Genomic DNA, 17508 nt, shown 5'->3' with positions numbered 1-17508 from the left:
TCTAGGACCATTAAGAAAGAAATTCCCTAAGTACTTCCAATATGCAGGTAAGGCTGAGAACTATTATTTTAAAAGTGTGTCAGGGAAGGCAATGGGGAAATACATTTAGAAAGGTGTAGTAGAGTTAAAAAATAAAGACAAGAGTGTAGAATTGACCTAATCAGAATCTTCACTAGCTCTTGAAGAAAGAGGAAACATTATCAAAACAAGGTTTCCAGAAGATTACTTTGCCAGGAATACACAGCAGGAACTCGCTGGCAGGAAGTGGATGGAAGGCTGATTGTGGGGCAAAGAGAATTGCTATCAATCCCATATAATTACAAAGTGGAAAAATAATTACAAGGGTTAGACAGACTAAAACATGCATGACTTTCTCGGAAGGTATGTTCCCATATGCCCTGCTGCCTGGTGGCGCTGCTCAGTAAGCGTCGGACTGCTAATTGCAAGGTTGATGGCTCACATCCACCAGGTGCTCTGTAGAAGAAACGTGAGGCTATGTGCTCCTATAGAGATTCACAGCTTCGGAAACCCTGTGCAGTATCAATATGAGTCCAAATCGACTTGATGGCAGGTTTTTTAATGTTGCAAGATAATAATTTGATACTGAAGGTTATGATTACAATTTTAAATAAGATAAGGTTGAAAAATCTTCTCTCTCAATTTTAGAAGACAGGATTAAGAAATGCCAAAGGATAAGAAATCCCCCATGTAAAAAGGGTTGCTGTTGAGTGCATCTGGACTCCTAGCGATTATACGTGACCGAGTAGAACTGCCGCTATGACTTCCAAGGCGGAATCATTATACAAGCAGACGGCCACATCTTTGTTCCTGGGAAACAGCTGGTCGGGTCAAACCTCCGAGTTTTTATGCTAGCAGTTGAATCCTTAACTCCTGCTCCACCAAGGCTGCGTAAAGGACAGTCAGGGTAACAATTGTGTGCCCCCCCCTTAAATGCCTTATATCGCTCCTTTATTATTACATAAAATGTGACATGTCCGTATCAGATGTGTCTTTCTTGTTTGTGAGGATCAAAGAAACTCATTAAAGCCATTGCTGTTGTCACCCAAGAGACGTGACAGATAAGGGGACAGAACTCGCCCTTCTTTTAAAGTGATTAGGTTCCTTCTGCTTAGACTGCTCTGTCACTTACACTTGAAAAACAAACAAAGCAAAAATGCACTGTGCATTGTGTTAGCGTCCAAGAAAGTTTGACTATCTCAGGAGCTCTCTTTTCCTTCTTGAAACTTGCTAGCTTGTATCCCCCCTTATTGACATGGTGGCTGCAGCATGGGCTCCGACGTAACCATTGGGAGGGTGGTGCAGGACTGGGGAGTTCTGTTGAACACAGGCCATTACGAGTAGGGACCAACCCGAATGGCACCTAACAACGTCACCAACGTGTGTCCCCACTTTTTGCTCTGCTTACAGATACTGAGGGTCAGCATATACATCGAAAAAGGAGCAAAGATAGATACTCTTGTCTTGGAGGGTGTTTTGGTCTATTTTTATTTTGCCTTATCAACTGCCAAGAAAATATAGCATACTCATATAGCATTTTAGTCTATGTCTCCACTGTGCAAGAGAATAGTATGTTGTGAACTGCCTGGTTTACCTGTGGAAAATGCCATGCCCAAGCATGTGTTGAAGCCAGTGATGGCTAGAATATCATCAAAGCTGCCAGCAGCCATGAGTAAGGTGGGGACACCTTTGTCAACACCGTAGCCTCCTTCCTGCAGAAGGAGCATCGACGGCACCACGACAGCTGGAGACACGGCACCTAAAACAAAACTGCACAGGCAATCCTAAAACAAGACTGCACAGGCAGTCCTTCGAACATTCACGATACAAGCCAAGCCAAGCTAACTGGCACTGCGGCCATTCTGATGCACAGTGGCCCTGTAGGACCGAGTAGAAAGCCCCAAATTCATTTGCAGGGTAACCCCGTGGATTAAGCCTCTGGTGAATCCCCTCTGACCACTGACCAGGGATGTGAATAGCCTTCCTGTCAGAGAGCGAGCGAGCACTGTAGCGTCGATCCTGGCAGATGTGGTTAGGTTAAAATGTAATAACTTATCATTTGATCCCATTTTTGGCCCATTTTAAAGTTCTTTCACTTATCAATGTTTTGCTTCTTTTCTTATCATTTTATTGGGGGCTCTTCAGCTCTTAGAACATTCCATACATCAATTGTCTCAAGCATATTTGTACAGATGTTACCATTATTTCCAAAACATTTTCTACTTGAGCTCTTGGTATAAGCTCCTCTTTTTCCCCTTCTTCCCCCACTCTCCCACCTTCGTGAATCCTTGATAAATGATAAATTATTATTATTTTAATATCTTACCTACTTATTAGCACTAAATACGAAGAACTTTCTTATTTCATTATTTCCATGGTTCTTCATCATGAGAAGTAAGTACTGCCTACAGAGGAAGAGGCAGCACAAATCCCAATAGTCTGGTAACGAGCAAGGCAGAAAACAGTCGCCACAGGTCGGCAAACTAGCTCTCCAGCCATATGTGGCTTTTTTTAGTATGTATATGTGGTTCAGAAATAAATGGGAAAATTTAAAGGATATTATTCAGACACAGTGATTTGATTTTTTGGGTAAAAATATATTATGTCCCTCAAAGAATTTTTAAACTGCTGTGGACAGGACTGACTGCGCTGTCAATGTCTGCGACCCGGTCGAGGCGATGTGCTTGATATGCTTGTTTTATACACACTCTGTACTGACTCAAAGATGAGATACTGCCTCGCAGCATAGAGCCAGGAACACGTAAAAGACCATTATGTCTTCAGTTCATTTAAATTCTTATGATCACAGTAAAGGCATCCATAAAAATACAGACTGTATTTTCAAAATTGAGAATTTAGATTATCCTGACATTTCTACATTGCACTTTCTGATGTCCTTAAGTAAATGGTTTCACACTTAAAGTTTGTGCCTGTTTCCATATGGCAAAGAAAAACCATTACCCCAGGATGAATCCCCATTGCCATGGTAAACCCAGGAGGAAGTGTGCAAGAAGAGCAGATGTACTCGCTTCCATGAGACAAGGACCCATGGAGAGTCTCACGCAAACACCCTTCAGCTTCTTCAGGGCCTGAAATTGAAAAATCGACAAGTAAAGTCATCCTCTACAGACATGCAGAGAAGATACACTTGAGGTTTGAGATGACCTTAAACTTTGTCTTCAGTATTCAGCCCATGTGTGGGTCAATAGAAATCTTCCAAGTACTGAGTTTTATTTAACAGACACTTCAGTTGTCTAAGTGTTTCAGAGTGAATTTCATTTATTTAGACCATATAGCCACACTATCATAGTGACTCTGTCAGATGAGGAGTTCTATTATTTAGACCATATAGCTACACTATCATAGTCATTCTGTCAGATGAGGAGTTCTATTATGTAGACCATATAGCCACACTATCACAGTCACTCTGTCAGATGAGGAGTTCTATTATTTAGACCATATAGCCACACTATCATAGTCACTCTGTCAGATGAGGAGTTCTATTATTTAGACCATATAGCCACACTATCATAGTCACTCTGGCAGATGAGTTCTATTATTTTCATTTTTGGGTGTCCTCTTGACAAAAGGCTCAGCTAATTTGCTCAAAATCGTGAAAATGGTGAGAGGTATCCACTGATGCCAAGTCAAGTCCAACCCTATAGGACAAAGTAGAATGGCCTCCTCAGGTATCTGAGACTATAAATATTTACAGATGCAGACTGCATCACCTTTCTCCCATGAAGTGGCTGGTGGATTTGAACTTCTTACCTTACAGTTAGAAGCCCAATAAGCAACTCACTATGTCACCAAGCCATCGTATAGGATCTATGCTTATAATCCATATATTAGTTGGCTTACTTCTCTCCATACTAGCTTTATTTATAATTTGTGACCCCAGAATGAAGCTAGAGCAAAAAAAAATGAAGCTAGAGCTTTATTTCATGACATTCCCCAAGAACATTTATTCTTGCATTTAGAAATATACAGAGGAAAGAAAAACAAAGCAAAAATATGAGTCTCGTGTTTTAGACTAATACTTGTCTGTCCGCTTGTCACAATGTGGTAGTTTGCTGTTTCTGTGGTGATTTGGAAGCGATGTCATTGGGATGTCAAATCGCAACAGGGTCACCCAAAGTGAACAAGTTCCAGTGAAGCTTCCAGACTAAGAATACTCTACAATGAACAAAGAGGCTGTCCATTTCTGAGGAACCAGCAACTGAAACACATTTGAATAGAAGTGAAATACTGTCAGCTACTGACAACATCAGTAAGAACGTTATCGGATATAGTGCCAGAGAAATCAGTCTCTCAGGTCAGAAGGAAGTAAACAATATGATTGAGGAAGAGCTGCCTTCTCAAAGTAGAGTCGACCACAATAACACGGAACCTTCATTGGTTGATGGGGCATGGCTCACCCCGAGGGAAGCAGCTGCAAACATCTATTAAAAATTGGAACTTGGAGTGTAGCAAGTATAAATCTAGGCAAATTGGAAATCATCAAAAATGAAATGGAACACATCAAGATAGATATCCTACACACTGGTGAGCTGGTATTGGCCATTTTGAATTAGAAACTCATATGGTTTACTATTCTGGGAATGACAAAATCAGGAGGAATGGCTTTGCATTCATCGTTAAAGAGGGCATTTCAAGATCTATCTTGAAGTACAATGCTTTCTATGATAGGATTATAATTATATCTATATTCATACAAAGAAATCCAGTAAATACAACAGTTACTCAAATATGTACACCGACCACTATTGGTAGTGATGAAGAAATTGAAGAACTTTACCAATGTTTTCAGTCTGAATTTGTTCAAACAAGCAGTCAAGATGCTGGTAATTGTTGGTGACTACTGGTGATGGGAATGCAAAAGTCTGAAACAGAGGAATGCCCAGAAGCTAGAAAGATGGCCTTACTGATAGAAGTAAAGCTAGAAATTGAATGATAGGATTTTGCCAATACCTTCTTCATTTTTAATACCTGTTAGCAACAGCACAAAAAGTGACTCTATGTATGGATTTCTCCAGATGAAATACATAGAAATCAAATTGACCACATCTATAGAAAGAGATAACATGGAAGCTCAATAATCTGTAGCCAAAACCAGACCAGTGGCCAACTGTGGAGGAGACCATCAATCGTTCCTATGTAAGTTCAGGTTGAAGCTGAAGAAAATGAAAGTCAATCCACTAGAGCCAAAATATGACCTTGAGTATATCCCACCTGAATTTTAAGAACATTTGAAAAACAGATCTGAGGCATTTAATATTAATGAGAGAAGGTCTAATGAGGTATGCGAGGACATCAAGAACATCATTCACGAAGAAAGCAAACGTTCATGTAAAAGACAGGAAAGAATAAAGGATCTAGGTGGATGTCAGAAGAGACTTTCAAACTTGCTCTTAATCATAGACTCGCTAAAGTCAATGGAGGGAAAAGTGGAACAGAAAATGTGAGATGGAAGCCGAAGAAGACAGAGTAAGTCTTATACCGAAATGTGCCGAGACCTAGAGGCAGAAAACCAAAGGAAGAACACTACATATCTTAAACGGACATGAATCAGGGAAAACCCCACAGCTTCAAGTTGCAATTTTGAAAGATTCTATGGCTAAACTATTGAACGGTGAGGGAAGAATCAAAAGAGGATGGAAAAAATACATAGAGTCACTGTGTTGAAAAGTACTAGCGGACATTCAACCATTTCAAGAGGTAGCCTATGAGAAAGAACCAATGGTGCGGAAGGAAAAAGTCCAGTTTCACTGAAGGCATTAGCGAAAAACAAGGCTCACGATACCAATTGAAATGTTTCAACAAGTTGATGAAGCACTGGAAGCGCTCAATTCGGCCAAGAAATTTGGAAGAGAGCTAGCTGACCAATTGACTCGAAGAGATACATATATGGACCCATTCCATAGAAAGGTGACCCAGTAGCATGCACAAATTGTAGAACAATATCATTGACATCACATACAAGTGAAATTTTGCTGAAGATCATTCAACAACTGTTGTAGCAGTCCATTGAAGAACTGATGCATTTGAATTATGGTGCTGGGGAAGAATATTAAAAGTTCTACGAACTGCTAAAAGAATAAAGAAATCTGTGTTAGAAGAAGTACAACCAGCACAATGCTCCTTATAGGCACAATGGTGAGACTTTATCTCGCATACTTTGGGCATTTTATCAGGAGACCAGTCTCTAGAAAAGGACAACAGTTTTCATAAAGTAGAGGGACAGTGAACAGGAGGAAGACCCTTGACAACATGGATTTACACAGTAGCTGCATGATGGGGTCGAACATAGCAGCAAATGTGAGGGTGGAGCAAGACCAGGCTGGTGGAACCGATTTGATGGCAGTTAACACCACGACCACCACCAACCATATGTTTTAGAAAACAGATGGCAAAACTAGGCCCAAAATCAACAAGACAAGAAGTTGGTTCTTTGAAGAATTAACAAAATTGGAAAACTACTGACAAACCTAACAAAGAAGAAAAAGCAAATATTACAAATAAGAAATTAAACAGGTGGCATCACAACAGAACCAAACTAAATAAAAAGATAATCATACATTATTGTGAAAAAAATGTATTACAAAAAATCTGCAAATCCAGAAGAAATGGATAGATTTCTAGAAACACACTGCCTACCTAAATTAACACAGGGGGACGTAAAAAAATCTCATCAGGTCAATAACACAAGAAAAAGTAAATCTGATCATTAAAAAACTCCCAACATCAAAAGGTCTAAGACCAGATGACTTAACAGAAAATTCTACCAAACATTTAGAGAAGAGTTCCCACTAAGCCAACTTGGACTCTTTCAGAATACAGAAAGGGATAATATACTACTAAATCATTTTATGAAGCAGGTATAACCCTAATACCTAAACCAGGCAAAAATATCACCAGAATTGAAAACGTAGACCGATATCGCTGATGAATGTAGACAACAAGATTTTCAACAAATTTCTATCCAAAAGCATTCTACTAATCATCAAAACAGCAGCAACAAAACCATCATGATCGAATGGGATTCATACCAGGTGTGCAAGGATGGGTTAATATTAGAAAAACAATCAATGTACCCACCATATAAACAAAGCAAAGATATATGATTATATCAATTTATGCAGAAAAAGCATTGCCTAGAATCAACATCCATTCTTGATTTTAAAAACCACACTTAATAAAATAGGAATAGAAGGGAAATTCCTCACTATAATAAAGGTATATGTTTGAAACCAATCACTAGCATCTGACTTAGTAAAGTAAAAACAGACCCCCTCTGAATGGAAACTAGACAGTCTTATCCTTTATCACCACCCTTATTTAATAGAATTTCAGAAGTCTTAACCAGAGATATGACATAACAAGGATACTAAAGGCATACATATTGACACACAGAAGAACCAAAACCCTCTTTATTTTCAGAAGATAATCTCATATAAAGAAAACTCCAAAACCTAAATAAAAGTATTGCTGGAACTAATTGAAAAATATGGTAACATAGCAAGGTATGAGATCAACATACAAAAATCAGTTGGGGTTTTGTATGTTAAATGACACCGAAAAGGAAAATAAAAGAACAATACCATTTACAATAACTACCTCAAAGGAGAAGGAATCAGCTGCCCACTGTGGAAGAAATAGCCACTGAAAACTTCATGATAGAACAAGGAAGTACTGCATGGTTTAAAATCAGGAAAGGTGTGTGTTAGGGTTGGATCTTTCGCCATAATTATTCAATCTATGTGCTAAGCAAATAATCAGAGAAGCTGATTTGTATGAAGAAGAATGTGGCATCAGGATTGGAGGAAGGCTTATTACTAACCTGAAATATGTAGATGATACAATCTTGCTTTCTAAAAGTGAGGACTTAAAGTCCTTGCTGATCAAGATCAAGGATTGAAGCCTTCAGTACAGATTATTCAATGTAAAGGAGACCAAAACCTCGCAACTGGACCAATAGGTAACATGATAAATGGAGAAAAGGTTGAAGTTATCAAGAATTTTTTATTGCCTGGGTCCACAATCAATTCTCATGGAAGCAACAGTCAAGTGATCAAAAGATACCTTGCATGAGATAAATCTGGTGCACAAGACCTTGCTAGAGTACTGAAAGGTAAGGATGTTATTTTGAGGACTAAGGCGCACTGGACCCAAGTCACGATGTTTTATATGGCCTCATATGCGTGTGAAATTTGGACATTGAATAAGAAGACCAAAGAATAATCTATGCATTTGAATTGTGGTGCTGGCAAAGAATACTGAAAGCACAAACTGATTTGGCCAGAATGGTCCTTAGAATCAAGGATGGCACGGCTTTGTCTGAAATATGGTAGACATATTGTTAGGAGAGACCAGTCCCTGGAAAAGGACATCAGACTTGGTAACGTGGAGGGAAAGTGAAAAAGAGGAAGGCCCTCAACCAGATGGCTACCACAATAGGCTCACGTGTAATAACAATTGTGAAGACAGAGCAGAACAGGGCAATGCTTTCTTCTGTCCTGTATAGGGTCCCTGTAAGGACGAACTGACTCAGAGGCACCTAACAACACCCCAAAGATAAAATATTTATAAATAAATCTTACCAGAGAAGCAAAAGACTTATTAAAAAACTATAGAACACTCAAGAGACTTACACAAATGTAAGAATGTCCTATGCTCATGGATCAGAAGACTTAATATAGTGAAAATGTCAGTATTACCAAAAGCACTCCATAAATGCAATTCCAACCCAAATTCCAGCACAATTAATCAAAGAAATAGAAAAACTAATCACCAACTTGTATGGAAAGGAAAGAAATCCAATATAAACAATACACCATTAAAAAACAAAAGCAAAATAGAAAACCTTTAACATCCAGTTTTCAAAACCTATAATACACTCATGGTAATCAAAGAAGTTTGGTATTGATACAATGACCAACATGTGGACCAAAGGATTGGAACAGAGAGAGCAGAAATACAGCCAAGCACCCTGTATATCTGATTTTTGATGAAGGACTAAAGTACATTAAGTAGGGAAGAGATCGCTTTCTCAGTAAACAATGTTGGAAAAATTGGATCTCTGCTGGCAAAAGAATGAAACAAGACCCATACTTCTCACCATGTTCAAAAACTAACTCAAGATGGATTAAAGACCTAAGTATACACCCTAGAGCCATAAAGATTATCAAAGAACAAAATAGGAACACATTTAAGGGTTCTAAAACAAGAGATAAGTTCACTGCTGCTTGCAATCTTTTGTGACACACAAGCTCATTTCAAACAAACATATCAGTGAAAACACTAGGAGGTTTCCTGAGCTAGTGTAGTGGCCCCGAGCACACACAAAGGGGCTTGCACGCCAAAAGTAAGATCTCGTCTCCCTCGCTGACCACAATGTGTAAGTATGGCTGAATCTCTGGCAGAGAGAAAAGAGGAGTTTTTCTTCTTGGTGCTGTCCCCACTTCCCCTTTCTCTAAGCAATTCTGAGGGCATATTCTGAAATCCTGTGAAGCAGAGGAGCCCTAGCTACCCTACACAACAGACTGGTATGAAATAAATGCGATTCCCTTCTTGAACTTGTCATGGAAAGTATGCACATCCATTTCACTAAGCTCAGTGGTTCTAAATACTAGAGGATTGCAGTATTGGAGGCTCAAAATGCCAATTCAGTAATTGGAAATCCCCACCTCATACCTTAGAATCCAGTCCAAGGCCAGCACGGACCAATATGATGGACAGGGCTATGCTTCTCAAAGAGGAAGACCACTTGTGTTTGATCTGCACATTATCACTGATGACTGCGATATTTCTGATGAGAAATCCAGCGAGCAGCATGCCTTGAATGGAGGAGTCAAACAACTCTAGTTAGTTTCAAAGTACACAAAATACTTCTCGGCATATTGGAAGTGAGAGAGACAGCTATATAACCTTAGGAACCACTTCACTTGTGTTCAGTTGTTGGGTCACATTAAGTTAAGCTATTAATTTAAGAAATTAAAATAGTTACATAAGTGAGGCTGTATAGATTAAAAGATAAATTAGGATAGTTACAATTCTCAAAATAACAATCTAAAATATGAGAATAGAAGAAAGCATTTGGAAAAGGATTACGATTAAATATAGAATGCGTTATTACAATATTCATTTCAAACATTCCTTTGCTTACAAACAGCAACTGTCCCTGAAATCACCAGCTATGGTAGGCTATCTGAAGTATCAACAAATATTTTCTCTTTTCTTTTTCCAGCACTTGGCTTATTTTTACAAATATTAAGACATCTAATTCTTTAAAAAAAATCATTTTATTGGGGGCTTGTACAGCTCTTATCACAATCCACACATACATCCATTCAACAAGTATTTTCATAGGTTCCATTTACCTTCCAGTCATATAACTAAATTTAAAAGTAATTAATGTACTTTGCTTCTAAGCAAAGGCTTTGGTGAATTATGTTGGAATGGACATCATTGCTCTCTCAGGTCAGCTGACGACTCTTCTCTTTTTCATCAATTTAATATTTAGCACATGCCTTCAATGTTTGAGACACTGTGTCTACTGCTCTCATGGTTCCTGCCGTCATTGCTCTGCTTCTCAGCTCTGCTGTCCAAGTCACCATTTCACTTGGTCTTCAGTGTTATCAGGTTAGTATCACAGCCCTTGACCGTTATTATAGTGCTTTTATTTGTGTCTAGGAGGTTCTCAGCACAGAGACCTTGGGTCAATAGATGTGCTCCTCTTCAGGAGCTTATTGATCAGAATTAAAATTCACTGCCATCAAGCTCATTTTGATGAATAGTGGCCCCTCAGGGTGGAATTGTCCCTGTGGGGTTCTGAGTCTGTTTAAAGGAATAGAAAGGCTCATTTTCCTCCTGTGGGTTGGCTGTGGGATTCAAACTATATGACACTGTGCATTTATACAGATAGAGAGACTCCTTATTAATTTCAAAGTGTGGCTTTCCTAGCAAGATGCTAAACTTACTAATTCATTGGGTGGATGCAAGCCTACCCAATTTCTGCACTCCACTTATGGAGATAGTAACCTGACCAATTCTTACAAGCTGCACAGACAGATAGCAAGCTGATCAATACTTGTAAGCCACTAAGATGAATATCAGACAGACCAATCACTTGGCACCGGGCAGCATGACCAACAATTTGGAAGAATTGCAAACCAGGGCCATAAAAGCCACATAAAGGAAATCCATTGCACCGTAGCTGCAATACCATAGGAATTACTGCTAATCAACAACAGCTGCTAAGACAAGACATACAAAGGATGATCAGACATTGTGTAACCACAAATCACTATGAACTAATCTTGAAAAAAATAGGTAATACTCGAATATATTTTGGTTTTGAGGAGCATACAAAGATAAACCTTGTGGTCAAGCCTCCACTTCTAGCAATGAATTTACATAAAAGGAATAGAGGAACAGGCTAACCACCACGATCGGGATATAATCAGTGGATTTAAGGCTCTGAAAATGTACAGTACAAACTCCGGTTTGTTTCTTTGTTTTTCAGTAATGACTTGCTTTACAATAACCTGAGAGGAGATAGGGTTGCCCTTGTCTTGATAATTTCCCCTTCTCTTCTGGAATTCCTATTACATTTAAATTACCTTTCTTTAAGGTGTCCCACACAACTCTTAGACTTACTTCATCATTTCTTCTCATTGTTCCTCACACAAGTTAGTATAAAAGGACTTTTCCTTGATAGTCTAGCACAGGTTTGCAATGAATGTTAGCTGATAGTTTTGGTTACGTGACTGAATAAGATGGAAATGAAGCAATAAGATACATGCCAGAACATCACTCCTTTGTCTGTAAAGTGAGTAACTTCTTTAACACATTAGAAAACAGCACTTGCCGATGAAGATCAAGAGTTAGAGCCTTTAGTAAGGATTACAAGTCCATGTAAAGGAGACCAAGAGCCTCACACTGGACCAGTAGGTAGCATCATGATCAATGAAGAAAAGGCTGAAGTTGTCAAGGATTTTGTCTTGCATGGATCCACAATTAATACTCATGGAAACAGCAGTTAAGTGAGCAAAGGAAGCCTGGTATTACTGCACATGACTACTTTAGAATGTTGAAGAGCAAGGATGCTACTTCAAGGACTAAGATGCTTCTGATCCAAGCCGTTGTATTTTCAATTGCTTCATACGCCTGTGAAAGTTGGACATTGAATAAGAAAGACCAACAAAGAATGGATGAATTTGAATTTTGGTGCTGCAGAAGAATATGGAACATACCACAAACTGCTAAAAGACAAAAAAAATCTGCTGAAAGAAATACGGCCAGAGTGCTCCTTAGAGGAAAGGATGGTGACCATTCATTTAAGAAACATTCCAAATTACTATTTAAAAAAATATGACTTATTCTCAAGAAAATAATTAGTGTTTAACACTTACCAAGAAGAGGAGGCAGTGGAGGTAACGTAGGGAACGTAATCAGTCCCATCAGTTTACCACCGAGGACAGCACAGTAGAACAGGATCATGATTCCAAATAGGTTCCCTCTAGGTAGACATTCACTGCCAGTAATGGACCAGCCCACAGCCCACAGAAGGACCACCATGGTAACTGAAATAAGCTCAGAAAGCCAGTTTTTAATCAATACATTATCATAGGTATTGTTTAAACATTATTTTCGTGAATAAATATTATTTTATTCAATAAATATTATCTCAATAAAATTATAAATATAATAAAATCATATATTCATACTATGTAAATGATAATAAATATTTATTCAATAAATATTATTTTCTTGAATAAATAAATCATAGCACACTAGTAGTTACAAAAATTACCAACATTTAAGAAAATTGTATGAAAACATTCTTGTCCCTTTCAAAAATAAATTCTTTCAGACTCACGATATAGGTCTGACTATATGACATTTTAATTTCATGCCTTTAACCAACCCCATCGCTGTTTGATTCATAGCTACTTTGCAGGACAGTGTAGAACTGCTTCATAGGTTTCAATTTTTCTTCTCTAGTGTCTAGTTTATTGCTCTTCAATCAATATGGTCTTTTTTAAAACATCATTTTATTGGGGGCTCATACAACTCTTACCACAATCCATACATACATCAATTGTGTAAAGCACATTTGTACATTCATTGCCCTCATCATTCTCAAAACATTTGCTCTCCACCTAATCCCTTGGCATCAGCTCCTCATTTTTTCCTCTCCCTCCCTGCTCCTCCCCTTCATGAACCCTTGATAATTAATACATTATTATTTTGTCATATCTTGCCCTGTCTGACGTCTCCCTTCACCCTCTTTTCTGTTGTCCATCCCCCAGGGAGGAGGTTATATGTAGATTCCTGTAATCGGTTCCCTCTTTCTACCCCATCCTCCCTCCACCAATATAGTCTTAAGAATGGTTGTTCACCAATTCTAAGATTAATATATGCATATTATATTATTAAATATTTTAATAATAAAAACTTTTATTGTTTATCAAAATTTGAATTATATAAATTTTTATTGGGCAGCACACATGTCACAATAGATAATAATATTAAATATATAAGATAACTGAGATTTTTAAAATCAAGAAATAAAATTTATGAAAACATTTCTAACATTATAGAAATTATTTTTAAAATTCTATACTGAAAAGTATAGAAAGCAGAAGGAACAATAAAATCACACCCCATTTTCCAGAGGCAAAAAATTTGTTTCTCTACTTTTGTTTGTAAGCTATTTTTCCATAAATTATAGATTTATATACATGCACTTCAACTCAAACTCCCTGTCACTGAGTTAATGCTGATTCATAGCGATCCTATGGGACAGGGTAGAACTGCCCCTGTGGGTTTCCAAGACTGTAACACTTTATAGGAGTAGAAAGCCTCGTTTTTCTCCTCCAGAGCAACTGGTAGTTTTGAACTCTGGCCTTAGGGTTAGCAACCCAGCACCTAACCTACTAGACCACCAGGACACCTCTATGAATATGCATAAAAAACTCACTGCCATCGATTTGATACCCACTCACAGTGCCCCTATAGGACAGAGTAGAACTACCTCTGTGGGTTTCTGAGACTGAATCTCTTTACAGGAGCAGAAAGCCTCGTCTTTCTCCCACGCAGCAGCTTCTGGTTTTCAACTGCTGACCTTAAGGTTAGCAGCCTATCATGTAGCCACTACCGCACCAGGGCTCCCTATACATGCATAGGGCTTACTAAAGGTAAGTTGTAGAGAGCTCTTTGTGAACTGTAAAACACTGCATAAGTCTAAATATATAGAAATATATATATACATACACACATATGTATTTCTTCTAAATTGATTTTAATTCAGTTAATAATTTACTGCTCATTTATAATTTTGGAAAATCATATTTTCACATGTGAGATTTCCTTCATAAGAAGAATACTTGTGGAGGGAGGATGCGGTAGAGAGGGGGAACCGATGACAAGGATCTATATATAACCTCCTCCCTGGGGGATGGACAACAGAAAAATGGGTGAAGGGAAACATCGGACAGTGTAAGATATGACAAAATAATAATTTATTAATTCTCAAGGGTTCATGAGGGAGGGGGGAACGGGAGGGAGGGGGAAAAAATGAGGAGCTGATGCCAAGGGCTTAAGTGGAGAGGAAATGTTTTGAGAATGATGAGGGCAATGAATGTACAAATGTGCTTTACACAATTCGTGTATGTATGGATTGTGATAAGAGGTATATGAACCCCCATAAAATGATTTGAAAAAAAGAAGAAGACTTGGTACACAGTGAATGGCCCAAGGAGGAGCCGTTCAGTAAGGCCAGAGCACCACCGTGAGCATGAAGAACAGGAGTACAGGAGAACAAGTGAAGAGATGCTGACACACACCAGGCTCACGTTTCAGGTAGCCTCCTGCACCGCGATTACAGAATCGTTCTAACAATCTGAGTTCCCTAGTCATACAGTTCATTTTCATCCTGGACTTACATCAGTTCTTATTTGTTTTGTTGTCATTGTTTTACCTAGAAACATGGCATGACTTGAATGGTGAAAGTTTTTAAAATGGTAACAAGGACAGAGAAGACATTAAATCGACTATTGCTTTATTAGCTAGTGTGTGTTTGGGAACTTAGCTTTTACTGTGTTCCAATTAACATTTGAGATTCTTTTCCCCCTTATGTTAGTTTGAAACCCTACTTAATTTCATTGAAAACATATTTAGAACCTAAAAAACAGCACATCGTACTGTACTTGGTTTTTCCAGAGTCCCAGTTGTAAATGGTAAAAATATCTCTCAGAACCAATAAATCAAACGTAACTAAAAAGAAACAAGTCTGATTTTTCAGTAACCCTAATTAACTCCTGTCAAGTGTGTTACATTCTTCAACATACGTCCCTTAGCAGGCACCCACTAATTCCAGTGACTGTCATGTCATAATATCATCTTGAAATTGGTTTTACATTTTTGAAAACCTTCTTCTTTACTATATCATACACATGCAGGTACACTTTTTATTTTAGCAAAGAAAATGCATAACTGAACCTGCACAGACATTTTACCCACCACACTGTCATTGGATTGACCTGTGGAGGCACTGAAAGACCAAATCAAACTCTAACAATGTACAAATAACACTGAAATAAATTCTCAAAGGAAAAAATCCAACAACTGTCTTAACTAATGGCAGCTCTAATGGACTCAGTTGAACTGCAAATCAAGATATTGACTCACAACAGACAGGGCTCATTTAGAAGAACACATTGATGTTTACTCAAATATTAGCTGTATTACTTACTAACAGCCAACATGGCTGTAGCGTGTCTGCGAGCAAATGCCTTAACAATCATCTTTCTCTCATGGAATCCCATGACTTTCTTTCCCAGGTGAAGCAAAAGAAAACCGATTGCTTTCTGCTCTTTTCCCCTTCCTGATGGCTCACATGGTGGTGATAAAGAAATCTTGGAATCTCTTGTTGAAGAGGACACAGAGCCTTGCCAGTATGGGTCCCTGAATGACCATGTGACTCAGAGCCACCTAGCAGTGTGAATTGCTCATGTCTCGCTCCCATCCACTGCCATCGAGTTGATTCCAACTCAGTGTTCCTGTAGGATAGAGTGGAAGTGCCACACTAGGTTGCCACGATTAGAACTCTTTACAGGAGTAGAAAACTTTGTCTTTCTACCTCGGAGTGGTTTTGAACAGCTGGCCTTGAGGTTAACAGCCCAATACATAACCACTACACCACCAGGGTTCCATTGAATTGCTTATGTAGCACTTTAAAAACATATTTTATTCTGACATTATGATGATTTAATCTTTTAATCCTCCTCAATTCATCTGTATTGCTTACATACCATTTGTTACTATTCTACCCAGTAATCCATGTGGAGGGCAAGCGAACGTCCGCCTCAGTCTCTGCAAACGACTGGATTCAGTTGGTGTTTCTTGTGGCTTTTTTTCATGGCTGTCTAGCAGGTTGCTTCCTTCTGTTGGTTCATTTACATCTGTACTCCTGAGATTCACGCCTGTCTCCTCTTGTGTCTGAGGAAGCAACAGGCAATCTTAAAACTGTATATTTGCTATACATTTCTACAGGTCCTGAGTCATAATATCACAAATCAAATTTCCATTGCTCGTATCAAGATTAACACTTTAAAGTTGAATACAGTTTTATTATTAGCGAATCAGTTGATGCTTCAAACAAGAACCATGTTATAAATGTCTAGTCACTCCTTGTGGTATCACAAATGCTGGAGTCACATGAAATGTCCTTATGCTGGGTTTAAAAGTCAGCACATTTAAGATGGGATACAAGGCAACAGGCAGTAAATATACTAAATTTGTTCATCAAAAGATAACTGTAGTAAAAATCATTAGCATTCATACCTTCGTTTATCAATTGCAAGTTAAACAACAGAGGAGAAAGGGAAGAAGTGAACATCATTCTAGGGTTTAGACCGGGAAGACAAGGATTTTTAGAGGCTCCCCATTTCCCAGCTAGTCATCCCTGCCCTGGACGGTTATGAGTTTGGGGAGTAAGAATGGGGACGTATTCTTAGTTGAACCATAAAGAATGAAGGGAACACCATGCAACAATTAACTGAAATAGCCTCTTCCTTAAAGAAATGACCAGGCTGTTCTACAGTGGATGAGACTTACCTGTGTTTCTCCACATGTGGAAACAGTGTGATCCACTTCTCTGGATGGTTCTGAATCTTCACGTTCACTTGCTTTATCTTCAATCCCCATGGTTTATAATTTTTTGAAAATATGAAAGGAAATGAACAAGATCTGTTTTGATAGAAACAATAAAAATTAACAATTTGAAAATCTTTGTAACTAAATAATCTCTACTAATTTTTCCCTTAGAAAAAAATTGTGTCAGACTACTATAACTCCTAATTGCCAGTCTTTTCTCTGATTCTAAAACATTAACTTCATTCCCATCTATCGTCTACCCTCTCTTGAACATGGTCTTGCTGAGAACCATTTTCTTCTACAATTCCCAAATGCTCCAAGGAATAGAAC

At 38.3% G+C, this 17508-nt stretch overlaps 1 protein-coding gene across 1 annotated transcript in view; it reads right to left on the bottom strand.

The window, feature by feature from the left end:
* Nucleotides 1-17238, bottom strand: part of SLC9B2 (solute carrier family 9 member B2) — a 42298-nt gene extending 25060 nt beyond the window's left edge. The window contains exons 1-6 of the mRNA XM_045284279.1: nt 17140-17238; nt 16335-16521; nt 12432-12602; nt 9712-9854; nt 2980-3107; nt 1613-1788 (exon numbers count right to left, since the gene is read on the bottom strand). Coding sequence (XP_045140214.1) covers nt 1613-1788; nt 2980-3107; nt 9712-9854; nt 12432-12602; nt 16335-16521; nt 17140-17229 — 895 coding nt within the window. The 5' untranslated portion in view covers nt 17230-17238. The remainder of the gene's footprint in view (nt 1-1612; nt 1789-2979; nt 3108-9711; nt 9855-12431; nt 12603-16334; nt 16522-17139) is intronic.
* Between the last annotated feature and the right edge of the window lie 270 nt (nt 17239-17508).

The sequence above is a fragment of the Echinops telfairi genome, unplaced genomic scaffold (assembly GCF_000313985.2).
Source record: "Echinops telfairi isolate 266 unplaced genomic scaffold, ASM31398v2 ScPeMD7_7468;HRSCAF=8506_0, whole genome shotgun sequence".
Lineage (NCBI taxonomy): Eukaryota > Metazoa > Chordata > Mammalia > Afrosoricida > Tenrecidae > Echinops > Echinops telfairi.
This window is presented reverse-complemented; position numbering and strand designations above follow the sequence as displayed.